This window comes from Drosophila willistoni, assembly GCF_018902025.1.
Source record: "Drosophila willistoni isolate 14030-0811.24 chromosome XL unlocalized genomic scaffold, UCI_dwil_1.1 Seg141, whole genome shotgun sequence".
Classification (NCBI taxonomy): domain Eukaryota; kingdom Metazoa; phylum Arthropoda; class Insecta; order Diptera; family Drosophilidae; genus Drosophila; species Drosophila willistoni.
Window position 1 is genome coordinate 4402265 of NW_025814052.1, and position 15202 is coordinate 4417466.

Here is a 15202-nt window from a genome sequence, read left to right on the forward strand (position 1 = left end):
CAGATTGTTGGGTAAGGGAAGAGGAGGGAAGGCAGAAAAAAACACAACGAAGAACTCGACCGTCGATGTCGATGTCCAATTGTGTAAACATTAGAAGATAGAGTTGCATGGGCCGAACCCAACCCAAAACCAAAAGGCAACCAATCCGTGCCCTAACGGGCGTCAGGGCGTCATGCGTCAGGCGTCAAAATGGACTGTCCGTTCTACAGACCTCATAAGTCTTATCAATATCAATGCTATGCGAACGAAAGAAACATTGTGCTGCATGTGCGTATCTGTATCTATATCTATTGGGTTGGATCGCCAATCATTGCGAGTGTCCGCTCTCGCAACTGCCAAGTGATCGCAGAGAGAGAGAGAGCGAAAACGAGAGAGTAAAAAAAAAGCCGCTCAGCTCTTAACTGTCAACCAATATCACGACCAACGGCAACGGCAACGGCAACGGCAACGCCGACGTCGACGACGACGACAACGACCACGACGACTACGACAAATGCTCCATTCAACCCAACACTCGATAAAGTGCAACCGTTCTATACAAACGCGTTCCAAGCTCCGTCTCTCCGTCTAAGGGAATTGTCCGTTACGGTTTAGTTGATTTGTCATATCATCATATCGAGTGTTAAATTACGTCTATACGAGTTTCGAATTGCCAATGTGAAAACCTTTAAGCAACAACAACAAACAATTGACCCTCATTGGTCAAAGTGTTAACCTTGCCTCTCTTTTACCTGCAACATCAACAACATCAGCAACAATAACAACTACTACGCCTGAGCGGCATGCTAAAATCCAAAGTGTATTAGTCATGAATGTCAGAGTGGCTTTTGAATCACCAACAAAAAGATCTCTTCCTATCTCCTACCCTGCCGACCTCCTCTTACCTAACCCCAACGCAAGTAGCGGCAGCAGCAGCAGCAGCAGCAGGCCAACATTAATGAATAACCAGCGAATGCCGTAAACTGTGTGTTTACATTGCTCAAAGCATTACTCATACCCCACTCCACAAGTCTATATAACCCGATTGATGATCGTAACTGGCATTTGGATTTCATTTCAAAAACAGAAAGAAGAAAAAAAAACAATCAAGTGCCTGGGCAGCATCTTCTTTTGAAATTTGATTACGTGAACATTAAATACTAAAATACTGACCATAGCTACTGATAAGAGACGACGAAGTCATACTAAAGAGAGGCAGAGAGTGTGTGAGAAAGAGAGGGTGAGAGAGCGGGCAGTGAGAGTGATCGAGTGTGATTACAAGCAATCTGAGAGAGCTATAGTCGACTATTGTGAAGTGGCCCATTATAAACTAAGCCTCAAAAAAAAAAAAAAAAAAAACACATACAAAACTCAAATTGAAAACAAAATAACGTATGTGCCAGCCAAAAATAAACCAGGTAAGTTTCAAATACTGATAAGATATAAACACACACACACAGACAGACACACTCACACATAAGCAAAGGCAACCGAATAAATAAATAAACAAACAAACAAATAGTTAGATCGAGTCTCGGATTTTACGAGTTGATGATCGCATTACGTATACGACATGTATGCACTTACAATAAACTAACTGACACCAACTATGGCATGGATGATTGGTCTCTCTATTGCTGATGGATGGCCATACAATAATGGGTGAATGATAGTGGTTGATAGTGGTGGTGGGTGAATGGTCTATGCTGGAATGGTTAGTTTATCCAAAGAGCTCTTCTTCACACTCAATTAATTAAGGTTCGACGCTGATCTTTGCACCCGCAGCATATACCATGTTCTCGGTAGAGACAGTGGCGACCTCTTTAAATTATTTAATTGACACTAATTTAACATCATTGTAAGAAAACGACAGAAACAAAAAAAAAAAAAAACAATGATGATGACGATGACGATGATGATGATCTTCATCATGACGATGAAGAAGGGTGCCCCATAAGTGCCCGCTAACCCCCTTCTCTATGTCTTTGGCATGCATTTGTGCCAGATGTTGGAATGTGTTGTGTGAATATCTCCCATTGGATAGTTAGTTGGCAATTGTCATTGGTGGCGTTCAGTGTGTGTCTGGTGCTGGACGATCGGCGTTCTAGTTTTAGGCCAAAGGATATAAAAATCAAATTGAATTAGAGTAAATCACAAATTGTTCTTAGGTATCTACAATAATAAAATTCAAATTACAAATTATAGTATATATTTTTATTGTTATTATTATTGCAGCATGGATGATGATACAAGCACCACCATTGGCACCACCCCACTGGAGCCATTGGGTACGGTTATGACAACACTAGCAACGGACAGTGAAGAGAATGGGTGAGTTTATTTGTCTTGGGGCATGACTCTATCAGTGCTTTGGCTACCACGGGGTAATTATAGCACAATCCAGTGGCTCTGGTGTGTAAAAAGGTCTGATAACAGATCATTAATATTACGCGGACCATTTCAAGTGGTTGGCTCTTGCTTTCACTCTAAGATGATTGTATTTACATATGTATGTATGTATATGTGTGTACACACAATGTGTAGAGTCTGTGAATTGTGGCATTGTAGCGGAAGCCACTTAGATAGCAGGCTAAAGGTCGACACGATCACCAAAGATTAATGCCTCATTTCATGCCCCATACCCCACTTCCACTCCTTTCATCAATATTCTTCTCTATATTATCACAATTATCACATTTGCAGCTTCTCGCCATCGTTGATGACCTTTGCCGCAGTGATGACCTTTCTGATCATGATTGTTGGCATTTGTGGCAATTTTCTCACTGTGGTCGCCCTGCTCAAGTGTCCCAAGGTGCGTAATGTGGCCGCTGCTTTCATTATCAGGTGCGTTTGTAACGAATTAAATTGTAATTTAATTGTATTTTTGGGAATTTCATCTAATTCGGTTTTGATTTCGATAGTCTTTGTATTGCCGATCTATTGTTTTGTGCTCTGGTGTTGCCCTTCCAGGGTTTGCGTTTCGTCCAGGGCACCTGGCGTCATGGAGCCGTTCTGTGTCGCATCATTCCATTCATTCAGTATGGAAACATTGGCGTCTCATTGCTCTGCATTGCCATGATCACAATCAATCGATATGTGATGATTACCCACCATGGCTACTATGCACGGATCTATAAGCGACACTGGATCGCCATTATGATAGCCGCTTGCTGGCTCTTCTCCTATGGCATGCAATTGCCCACTCTGTTGGGCATCTGGGGACGCTTTGGCTACGATACCCGTCTGAAGACTTGCTCCATTATGAGCGATAGCCATGGACACAGCAGCAAGACGACGTTATTTATCACAGCGTTTGTCATTCCTTGCATGGTGATCATTGCATGCTATGCCAAAATCTTCTGGGTTGTCCACAAATCCGAACAACGGCTGAAGAGCCATGCCAACAAACAGAATTCCATACCAAATAATCTGAGGCCAGTTGCGGGAGCCAGTGGAGCAAGTGCCAGTGCTGAGAGTCAGACCCAGGCCCAAAATCAGGCATGTCGTGTGTCCTCCGATAGCAGTAGTTATTCCACAGATGTACCAGAGCCAGCTCCTGGCGGTGGGGTTAAGCAGCAGCCGTCTCGGGTCAAGGATCAACGCGAGGTGAGGGCCAAACGCAATGAGTGGAGAATCACGAAAATGGTTTTGGCCATATTTCTGTCATTCGTCATCTGCTATCTGCCCATAACCATTGTCAAGGTGGCCGACAATAATGTGGAGCATCCCAGTCTGCATATCTTTAGCTACATTATGCTCTACCTGTCGGCCTGCATCAATCCGATCATCTATGTCATTATGAATAAGCAATATCGCAAGGCCTACAAGACGGTGGTTCTGTGCCAACCATCGCGTCTTCTACTGCCCTTTGGCAAGACCAATGGAGCCAGCAGTGCTGCAGGTATGTTTTATGGTTAAGGCTTTCGCTTTGAACCGCATTGACTAAGTCACGGTCACAAATCGTTTCAGAGAAATGGAAAGATACCGGGTTGAGCAACAACCACAGCCGCACCCTGGTCTCGCAGATGTCAGCTGGAGGCACGGGAACATCAATGGGGACAACAAAGGAAGCTCCGCCTTCGCCCTCACTAGCGCCAGCACAGGGCCTCGAGTTGATGTCCCGTCCAGGACCAGATCTGATCACCAAATCGAATCTGCCTCTGCCGCAGACGCAGCCGCAGTTGCCACCACCGCCGCCGCCGCCGTCGGTGACGAATCTATGCAGCATTCGGTTGCCGATCAAGAAGAGCAATCACTCTTACATAAACAGCGGCTTCAACAACAGCAGCAGCAGCAGCAGCAACAACAACATCCCCACCACCAACAGCAATCCCACCCCCATCAGCAGCAGCAGCACCATCAACTCCAATCCAATGAGCGGGATCGGAAGCAGTATCTATCGACCCTCAACTGGAGGCCACTCAGCGCCAATACGACGCATCACGATGGTGGGGGACGATATAATACTGGAGGAGGAGGAACTACCGTCCACACCACCGCCGACACCGCCAACAGTGCCACCGCCGCCACCGCCATCCGTCAAGACAGCTCCGCCCACGACGCCCATCTACATGAACGTCAACAGTCCGAAGAGAAACCAAACCTATACCCAGACAAATAGTTCGGTCAATAATTTGGCATCTCAGCCTGTGACGGGCGAGGCCCAGGATCACATGGCTAGCAAGGTGTCGGCTAAATTGAAATTTCCAAAAGACTAACAAAATGCTTTAATTCCAAAAAAAGAAACAAAAACGAAAAAATTACACACACACACACACACACACACACACACCACAAACCAAACGTATCTGGTAAGACGTTAATCCATTCGAAGAAGCCAAATTTAAGGCATAAGCGTATATCGTATTTTATTAGATCGTGTATCGTATGCTTGTTTAACTTTATCTTTATATCGTAAATGTACTTTCTAGAAATGTATTTATCGTTGCCCGCGTTTAGTATTAATCTAATACTTTTTTTTTTTTAATTTTATTTTAGTCGGGCCCAAATCTGGCCAAAATCGCTATACAAGTATACACATACATATATGTAAATCGTTTTTTTTTGGAATATTCTTTTTTATAACATTCCATTTACATACTACTTATGTATGTACATATGTGTGGAAGAACAGCCCAATGTCACACAGACACACACACACACACACACACATACACACAAACACAGCCAAGTGCACTTCATTTTGCAGCACCGCAAAGACAATAAGCAAATCGAATATGTAATTATGAAAATGAATATATATATATACATATATGTACATGCATATATTTATGTACATACATACATACATAAACTAAAAAAACGTTCTGGAGTATTATTTCAATCAGTTTTAAATTGGGAAATCACAAGTTTTTTTTCAATACCAGGCACTCAGGTAATGAAATGGTATATTAAGGAAAGCCAAAATACAGCAAGAGGCATCAGCACCAGTTTTAAAAATTTTTGGAAATAATTTCAAATTATTTTGACTATTTTTCCTCAGACTGTAATTTCTAATGAATTTAAAAAATTTATTATTTAACTTGAGCGCAATTAAGCTAAAAGAAACGACTTTCTAATTGAAATTAAACGAACTCTTATTTTTCAAGGTTTTCATGCAATGTAAGATAGGAAACTGAAAATCGGCTAAAAATTTATATACTTTGAATTTGAAAAGTTATGCGTTTTTCAGAATTTATGAGAACTTTTTTATCCTCTTTTTGTTGTTTTTCGTATGTCGAAGATGTTCCTTTTTTCAGTTTCTTGAAGGATATCGCAGGATGTAATGAGTCAATCGAAGTGGATTAAAAGAAAATAAACGATTCGAAAACGGATATGAAATCAGTGGCGGATCGTACTCTCACTTTTGGCAGGAGAAATCGAAGTCAAAGAAACGTTGTACCAAGTAAAATTTCTTAACCAAACTGATTTTTTATCCTACTCGGATTTTTCGTGGGGGAAAATACTCTTTTTACCTCCCGTAGATCCGCCACTGTATGAAATAAGTATAAGTACATATATGTATGTCTCAATGTCAAATACATACATACATATGTAGGTACATATATATCTAATATTTTTTGACTAGCATTTTTTCTGCTTATTATATAAGAAAATTGAAATTAATTTTACTTACAAAACAAAAAAAAGTTGTACATAATAAATTTTTGTTGTTTTTGAATATGCTACAAAATTGTAAGTGGTCTAAGATCAGATTGATCACGTAATTGCAGTTCATGAAAATTGTAAGTATAGATGTATGTACATTTGTAGACAATTGTACATCGTGAGAAATGCGAAAGTAAATTCATTAAGCAAAAAGAACGTTCTGCTCTCTCTCTCTCTCTCGCTTTTTCTCTCTCACCCACTTTTTATGTGATGGAGTTGTTAATGAATCGCAGAACACGCCCAATGGCCAGACTAATATACATACATATGTATGTATATATGTATGTAAATTTGTAACGTATCTATGTAAGTATAGATAAAAGGCTGTCTATGGCGAGGTGGTGGGAGGATGTTGGATGTGGGGGTGTGGTTGTGGTTAACTGTAACCCAATTTCATGAAACATTTTAGAAGGCGTCTACGGATTGTACATTCACCCATGCATATGTATGCATGTATGTATATTTGTTTTAGCAAATACGAATTAAACGAACAGTTATATTTAAATAGAGATGGCAAGTGGAAAATTATTTGGTTAGCGATGGTAATGCATTCGCTCGGATTGAAGCTCTCTTATCAGTCAAACGAATGGCAGAGGCAAAACGATTGCAATTGCAATTGGCCGTCATTAGCAGTCACTTCGCGTCGATCATTCACAGAGTTGGTTTTTATTGTGGGGATTTTGGCTGGACTGACCGGATTAAAATATCAATATTATGGGCGACAAATGTGTATTCTGCACCATCTGTTCGGAGCGCTATCAGGCGGAGGATATTATTCTTGCTACAAACTGTGGCCATGCCTTTCACGAGGAATGTCTGCAACGATGGCGAGAGGAGTAAGATTACCCCAATTGAGAGAGAGAGAGAGAACTACTGATCAACAAATACTGATATTCATCTGCTTTCTATTTAGGTCAACTACTTGCCCGATTTGCCGCAAAAAAGACGTTCAGTGTTTTCAGCTCTATTTAGACTTTGAGGATTCCTCATCCAACGATCAAAGTCAAGGTCAGACATCAGCAATCTCCCCTAGTGATTCAGCTTCCAATAGCAGCAGAAACACTAACAACAACAACAACAACAACAACAGCGTTGCTAACGGGAATAAGCCAGACGAGGGCGGGAGCGATGGAGCCAACAGAGAATTTGAGAATCTGTTATACGAGACGGGAATATATCGTGATGAGGTTGATTATCTGAATCAACGCATTAGTGCTTTAATGACGCTGAATTCGGACCTGGAAGCCTTGCTGCTGTTGCACTCCGAGGAATCGGAGTCAGATTAATCTCAAAGGGAGACTAATAATTGGGCTATACGCATATTAAAAATATACATATATTTAAAATAGTTACATTTGTATATCACAAAAATAATTATACCTAAGTTAGGTATTTCATATTTACATTTAAGAACAAGGGGCAATTAAATTAAACGGCCCCATTGAGGCATTGCACAAAGGGTTTAGTCCAGAGTTCTCTCACCCAAAGTTAACTTTATAATGCTAACACGCAAAAGGCCAGAATAGCGCCGAACATACCGAATTTATTATACTCTGCCCTATAAAACCGACACAAGGGGGGTTTTCCATTTAAGATGGTTACGTATTCTAATGTTTTACCTATTTTTGAATGCGGAAAATAAAGCAAAATACATACATGTATTCATACCGTTCCTACTATGTAAGTATATTTGAAGGGTATGAGAAAATTTAAGAAATATTTGTAATTTAGATAAGAGAACGACTAAAATACTTTACTTCCCTTATCTAAATTTTAGCTATCAAATTCTTCGAATTTTATTGATTTCCAGACACAACGATGACGATTTGTAGGCTTTAATATTTGTAGCGTAATTTGCTTTCTTTTACATCGGTGGCAAACTATACACATTTTGTTAATATGAATTTAACAATTTGCTTCTTTTTTCCTGTCAAATAAGCGATAAGTAGTCGATAGGTAATCTTTTAAGAACTAGGGTTCTACGGTCTTTAACACATTATTACTATACATGAACCATATACACCATTCTTGGTATCTTAGTATGTATAAGTATGTATACTTACTTATAGGTTTTTAACTACATACTTACATTTCTATATACATAAGTATCACTGTGTCAATCAGACCATTTGTAGGAACCATGATATTGTTGGGACTAATGGGTAATTCAAGGGGATCCTTATGTCCGGAGAAGATTTCTTTTTGTGATAAAATGAAACGAAACGAATTACGAAACGAAATTACCCAAAAATGTATACTAGATTTTTTTTGAGCAATCACTCAGTTTAAAATAAAAATAAAACTTTTGTAGACTGATCATTTACTATGAGATCTATATACTAATATACATATTCATAACTTATCCACAACATAATTACATCAAGATAGCGAATTTATATCTGTTTTACCAACTTCTCTTGAAAAGTGTGTGAAAATTCAAATTTTTGTAGTAGCGCGCCGTTCTTTTTGCTGGCCACCCCCGCTGTCAGCTGTGTTTCATTTAGTGTGACCGTAGGCGGCTATCTTGCGGATACCCTCCATTGCGAATTTCCAAACAGAGAATTCTGTGTGAATGGCCAACTACCGCGTCTCTTTGTATCCGATTCAGAATTACAAAATAGCAAAATTGAATTGCAGTGCACTTAATATTTGCACTGTGCATCTGTCTGTGTGCGAGTGTGTGTTGTGTCTGATAACAAGATAATTAACCGGCACCATTTGATCCGGAGATCCGCTATAAGTCGCTCTTTCCCCTTTCTCTCGCTCCGGCTGGAGATTGCAGAGTAAGTTTACATCGCATTTACATTTTGTTCAATAGAGTTTTGATTGAAATTTAATGTAAATGGCTTAATATTGTTTTGCATCTTGTATTGGCATTGTTGTTTTATTTTGTAGTACATATTATCATTGATTTCGTTGTAATGTTTGTTGTTTGGTTTTTGCCTCGACGCCGTCGATTATTATTTGGAACGGGAAATGAGGCTGAGGTCGAAGCCGGGGGGTGGAATGGGGTAAAGCGTCTCAATAATTGCAATAACAATTTCATTTGCATCAGTGGCAGTGAGAGAGAGGGAAAGAGACACAGTTACCCAGCAGACAAAGATAAATGCGCGCTATGGTGGAAATGAACTAAATAAATGCCGTTGATTGACCAAAAAAAATACTAAACAGGAATTATCGTGGCAAATGTGATATTTATTTACGAAAAAACATATACAAACGCGTTTAAAACTAGTTGAAAAAAAAAAACAAGAACAATTTGAAAACAACAACTAGAAATCAGCATACTAAAAGATACTTTTATCACAACTGGTCACACTGTATTTTGTATTTGGTGAATCAGTGAAGAGCAATCTCTGTGAGTCACTGTGATATTTGCAACGAAATGTATATAGATTTTAGCTAAAACAACAAAAAGAAACCTGACTAATAAAGGCTTCTGTTTTTGTTTCTTTGACTCAATGATATTACGTAGCTTCTTCTTAAACCTCTTTATTTTACCCACTATCTATGTTTTGCTATAAATATATAATGGAAGATACACGATGTTACAAATAAACACCTGTTTGTTAGAAATGAGCAAACATTTTGAAGTATTCTGTACATCTTTTGCCTTAGACTAGATGAAATTCTTATTTGAATTTTTACTAAAATTGTTTGGAAGATAGAATTGTATTTCTTAGGATATTTTATAATTAAAACTGTATTAAACTGTGACTTGATGCACTGTGCCCAGTCACATCATTTGGGGGTGGAGGCATCTCCATTGCGTGGTGAATTGCAAGCCCGTGCGAGTATGGTGAGCTTGGTCTTTGTTGAGAAAAAAAATATGTCGACGCGAAAAAGATTTTATTAGTCAGAAAGTCTGGCATTCTTTTGTGTTTACTGGAAAAAGAGCAGAGAAAAAGCGAATAAGAATCTGAAGAAAGCCAAATTGAGAGGCAGGTGAAGATTAAAGATTATGTAAATGCAGCAAGTGCAACAATATAACGAATAACAAACGAGCTCTGACCTAGAGTAAGCGACGATTGGTTGCTCTTGGACAACGACAACGGCAACGGGCCCAAAGGCAGGGGAGAGAGGCGCGCAGCAGACACGGTGGTGGCGTTGGCGTTTGGCGACGATACAAATACAAAGTGAAACAAGGGGAAAGTCAGCGTCAGCAGCAACAGCAACAAACCAGATATAAACACGCACACTAATCTTTGATTGGAACTAGAACAAGATTAAAATCGAAAGAAAAAAACGGAGACCAGAACGATTGACAACGAAGCGCAGGAGAAGACAAAATTTAGCTAAATATGGATAATTGCGACCAGGACGCTGGTTTTCGTCTGGGACACATTAAGGAGGAGGTCAAGCCGGATATATCACAGCTCAACGACAGCAACAATAGCAGCTTCTCGCCAAAGGCGGAGAGTCCGGGTCCATTTGGTCTCCAAAGCATGACCATGGTCCATGTGCTACCCAATGATAATCAAATGGTGGCGCAGGCGCCCAATGCATCGGCCTCGTCAGCCACACCGCAACAATATCCGCCGAATCATCCATTGAGCGGCTCAAAGCATTTGTGCTCCATTTGCGGCGATCGAGCCAGTGGCAAACACTATGGCGTTTACAGTTGCGAGGGCTGTAAAGGCTTCTTCAAGCGCACGGTGCGCAAGGATCTCACATATGCCTGCCGCGAGAATCGTAATTGCATCATTGATAAGAGGCAACGGAACCGTTGCCAATATTGCCGCTATCAGAAATGTTTATCGTGTGGCATGAAGCGGGAGGCTGTCCAGGAGGAGCGGCAACGTGGAGCCAGAGCCTCAGCCGGACGGCCCGCTCCACCAAATGCCGGTAGTGGGGGCGGCGGCGGCGGTGGAGGAGGAGGTGGCGGTTCAGCAGGCGTGGGTGGAACTGGACAAGATGAGTTTATGCCAACAAGTGTGTCCCGTGACTTTACCATCGAACGTCTATTGGAAGCCGAACAGCGGGCAGAGAACCAGAGCGGTGATCGTGCTTTGTCCTTTCTGCGAGTGGGTCCGAATTCCACTGTTCAGCCGGAATACAAGGGCGCCGTATCCGCCCTATGTCAGGTGGTTAACAAACAGCTCTACCAGATGGTCGAGTATGCTCGTCTCATGCCGCATTTTGCCCAGTTACCATTGGACGATCAGGTCATCCTTCTGAAGGCCGCCTGGAACGAGCTACTCATAGCCAATGTGGCCTGGTGCAGCATTGGATCCGTGGACGACGTGTCCTCTGGCATGGGCCATGACAGCGCCTTTGAGCGGCGTTCGCCGGTATTGCAACCGCAGCAACTGTTTTTGAATCAAAGTTTTTCGTATCATCGCAACAGCGCCATCAAAGCTGGCGTCTCCACGATCTTCGATCGCATCCTGTCTGAGCTGAGTGTAAAGATGAAACGCCTAAATCTGGATCGTCGTGAGCTGACCTGCCTGAAGGCCATTATCCTCTACAATCCTGATATACGTGGCATCAAGAATCGAGCTGAAATTGAGATGTGTCGGGAGAAGGTCTACGCCTGTCTAGACGAACACTGCCGCCAGGAGCATCCCGGCGATGATGGACGATTTGCCCAGCTACTGTTGCGCCTGCCCGCCTTGCGCTCGATTAGTCTGAAATGTCTGGATCACCTGTTCTTCTTCCGCATCATCAGCGATCGACCGCTGGAGGATCTATTTATCGAGCAACTGGAATCGCAGCCACCGCCAGGCCTGACCCTGACTCTAAACCCCGAATGAGGGGTCCAGGAGTCGAATTCTTCTGATTGATTGTGATTGAGTTTGTTTTGCATTTCTCTGACTCCCTTGCCCACTATTTGACTCCCTCCCTTCTTCCACCTCCTCCCCTATCACACCTTTAGCTGTCACCCACTTTGTACTATTACTTTAAATACGTGTATGTAATTGTTTATTATTATTATTATTAATTTTTTTTTTTTAATATCGATCTAGAAAATGTGTTTTCCTTAAGATATGATGGATGGATGCCTCCTCAACGTTTATTCTTAAGTAAACGAAAAACAAAAACAAAAAAACAAAATCAAAAAAAAAAAAAAGAATTAGAAGAAGAAACTAACTTTGGCATACCGAAGTTTATATACTCTTGCAGTTTTACTCCGTTTGAAATATCAAATACATAGAAATCTCTCGTTTAGTTATCCTAATACAACTTAGTAAACTAAACTATAATCGAATTTTAATTTACACGCTTATTTAGTATGTAGTCCGATCCAAAAATATATGGTATATGGTAAAGCATATAAGAAAATTCGAGTCAAATAGTTTTGAGAAAATGTTTAATTCACCAAGAGCATTAAGATATTTTCTGCAAGAGTATAATTTAGAAGAAAATACCCAAAAAAAAAAAAAAACAAAAATAATACGAATTGATATTGAAAATAGTTATGATCCCTGTACAGCCAGACAAACGAACAGACAGACAGACGGACAAGTGGACGGACAGGTATCGCATATGAATACTTTATGTATATACATATATGTATATATATATATATATATATAGATGTGTATGTGTGCAACATATATACATATACATAAACCAATTGTAATTATTTTTTATTAAAATAATTGTACCCCCAAAAGTTATAAATATGAAATATATATAAATATATATAACAAAAAAAAAAAAGAAAAAAAAAACAAATATATATATATATACAAACGAGAATCTCGAGCAGTTTGATTTTGAATTCAGTTAGCTATCAAGATAAATTAATTCCCCTTGAATATACACGCTTGGATAAATATATCTACACTCAAAGAAAAACCTTCAAATCCTATATGTATGTCATCTACAGAGACACTTGATGACTACAAGCGAATATTGCATTTTAATTTACTTACATTTGAGGAAAAATACCAATAAATGTTTTTGTGTACTTTTAATTGGTATAAAGTACACAAATTATAGATAAGCAGACGAATTTGTCTGTGTTAACGCCTAAATCTTAAAGCCTATTAGGACTAAGGTCATCAAATTTAATATATAGACTTGTATTGCAGACGAAGTCATTTTATTTGGCAAAGAAGGAGAAGGAGCTACATTTGAACTGTCCTTTGTAAATTTCAACATTCTAATATATCTTATTTAAAAAACAACAAAATTTCATAAAAAGTGAACTTAAACCAACTAAAAGGGTGAAATTGTCCGCCAAAATGCTTGTGAGAGTCAAAGAGGTAGGCCATGGTGGCGTATACTTATTATTATTTCTGATATGTATTTGTTTTCACTTAATATGATAGACTAGAAAGACTTTTGTTTTGAAATCAAATTTTATCATAGAATTGAATCAACTTTTAGGAAAAGCCCTAAAAACAATGCAATTGTTTATGCGTTTGTTAAGAAATGATAATTTACTTTGATTTACACATTGGATTTTTCTTCGTGTGTAGCTTCTGTACGAAATATGTGCATATATGTGTATGTGTAAGTATATATGTATATATAGACATATCATTCATATATGTACATATATATTTATATAGATGGCGGTTGTAGTCGAAATCTCCTTGGGTCTATACAAAGTTTGTTTCAATTTTTATTAAATTTATAGTTTTTCATTTTGCTCTACAACTAACATACATATTTAAAAAAAAAAATAAAAAAAATATTGTATTAACGCACAAAACTTAACTATAAATAGAATTTGTTTTCGAAAAAAAAAGAAAACAAAAACAAAAAACGAACAAAAAATTGCCGCTGACGACGCACATTATGATCCAAAAATAAACTATTTATTTGCTCTACAATGAACGAAAGGACAGACAGATAGACAGACGGACGGATATAACGGGCGGACAGGCGTTCGGTTGGTTTGCTTAATGGCAGAAGTTGGCATATCCCTTTTGGAAACAGTTATTCACTACCTGAAAGTTCTATTTTCGGAAAAAATTGCGCATAGGACATGAAGGCTCACGATCGAAAGCTTTTTTGGAAAGCTTACCAATAGCTTAGGATTCCTGTGGACACACGCATACATTTCCTTTTTACATATTGTGGGGGAGTATCTACACACACACACACACACACACACACACATACATACATACATTTTGTATGTACTAAATATAGTATTTATGGGTTTTGGCTAATCGCTTTAGCTTTCCAAAATATTTAATAATTTGCATAAATATTCCTCAAACAGACACCAAACGCGCTACAAAATGTACATAATTGCGTACGTATTCAAAATATTTGAAATGAAAAATGTTTCGCACGGAAAAACCATGAAAGCTTGCCAATAAAAATCATGTGTTGCCATTCCCCACCCCCAATCCCTGCCGCCTAGCCATCCTATTTCGTTTTTTTGTTTTTGCGTGTGTATGTACATACATATGTATTGGAAAAGAGTTTCCGAAGCGAAATTAACAATTTGCTATTTTCGTAGTTATGCGGGGGCGACGACGACTGGCGGCGACTGACAGATCGTACCGATCGTAGCCGCTGACAGACAAATAGACAGACACAACTCAGAGGCCAACAAGTTGTTGTCATACAGGGTGATCACCACCACCACCACCACAAACTCCCCCATCACGCACAGCTCTCTGCCAAAAAAAAAAAAAGTTGTTGCATCTTTTCACCGCCAAAAAACAACAAAATAAAAAATAAATAAAAACAACAAACTTCGCGAACTGCACACACGCACACTTGCATGCCGCATGATCGGGAGAAGACTCCTCTTCTGCTTCTTCAGTGTGAAAGGTACACACACACATACGTACGTACATATAGGCAAGTAATTGTGTGTGTGTGTGTATGCGTGTACATTCAGTCAGTCAGTCAGTCACCACGAACAATCGCTTGTTGGCCAAATTCATATGCTACTCGTACTTTCTTCTTGCGCCACCCACTCCCACAGCTTCGTCTTCTTCTTTTCCTCCGGCTACGTGTATGATTTTGTCCGCTTGTGTGTGCATGTGTGTTTCGTGGGGGCCTTCTTCGGGCCCAAAACGATCGCCCGCCCGAGCCCCGATTCATTCGGACTGCCGTCTGCTGCTGCTGCTGGGTCTGGCTGCTG

At 39.8% G+C, this 15202-nt stretch overlaps 3 protein-coding genes across 4 annotated transcripts; all 3 read left to right on the plus strand.

Annotated features, from left to right (window-relative positions):
• Positions 1 to 514: 514 nt before the first annotated feature.
• On the plus strand, positions 515 to 5042 carry LOC6648527 (G-protein coupled receptor moody). 2 transcript variants are annotated; one of them, XM_023179586.2, is made up of 5 exons: positions 515 to 1397; positions 2215 to 2310; positions 2683 to 2823; positions 2901 to 3880; positions 3949 to 5042. In XM_023179586.2, exons 2-5 carry the CDS (start codon positions 2216 to 2218, stop codon positions 4695 to 4697), a joined length of 1965 nt encoding a protein of 654 aa, XP_023035354.1. In that variant the 5' UTR covers positions 515 to 1397; position 2215; the 3' UTR covers positions 4698 to 5042. The 2 variants fall into 2 exon arrangements, with proteins under 2 accessions (XP_023035354.1, XP_023035355.1); XM_023179587.2 differs by lacking the exon at positions 515 to 1397 and adding an exon at positions 2047 to 2147.
• Positions 5043 to 6746: 1704 nt separating this feature from the next.
• On the plus strand, positions 6747 to 7495 carry LOC6648528 (E3 ubiquitin-protein ligase RNF126-A). The gene is made up of 2 exons (XM_002071307.4): positions 6747 to 6983; positions 7061 to 7495. Exons 1-2 carry the CDS (start codon positions 6862 to 6864, stop codon positions 7431 to 7433), a joined length of 495 nt encoding a protein of 164 aa, XP_002071343.1. The 5' UTR covers positions 6747 to 6861; the 3' UTR covers positions 7434 to 7495.
• Positions 7496 to 9927: 2432 nt separating this feature from the next.
• Positions 9928 to 12350, plus strand: LOC6648529 (protein ultraspiracle). Its single transcript, XM_002071308.4, has one exon. It carries the CDS (start codon positions 10449 to 10451, stop codon positions 11898 to 11900), a length of 1452 nt encoding a protein of 483 aa, XP_002071344.1. The 5' UTR covers positions 9928 to 10448; the 3' UTR covers positions 11901 to 12350.
• Positions 12351 to 15202: the final 2852 nt, after the last annotated feature.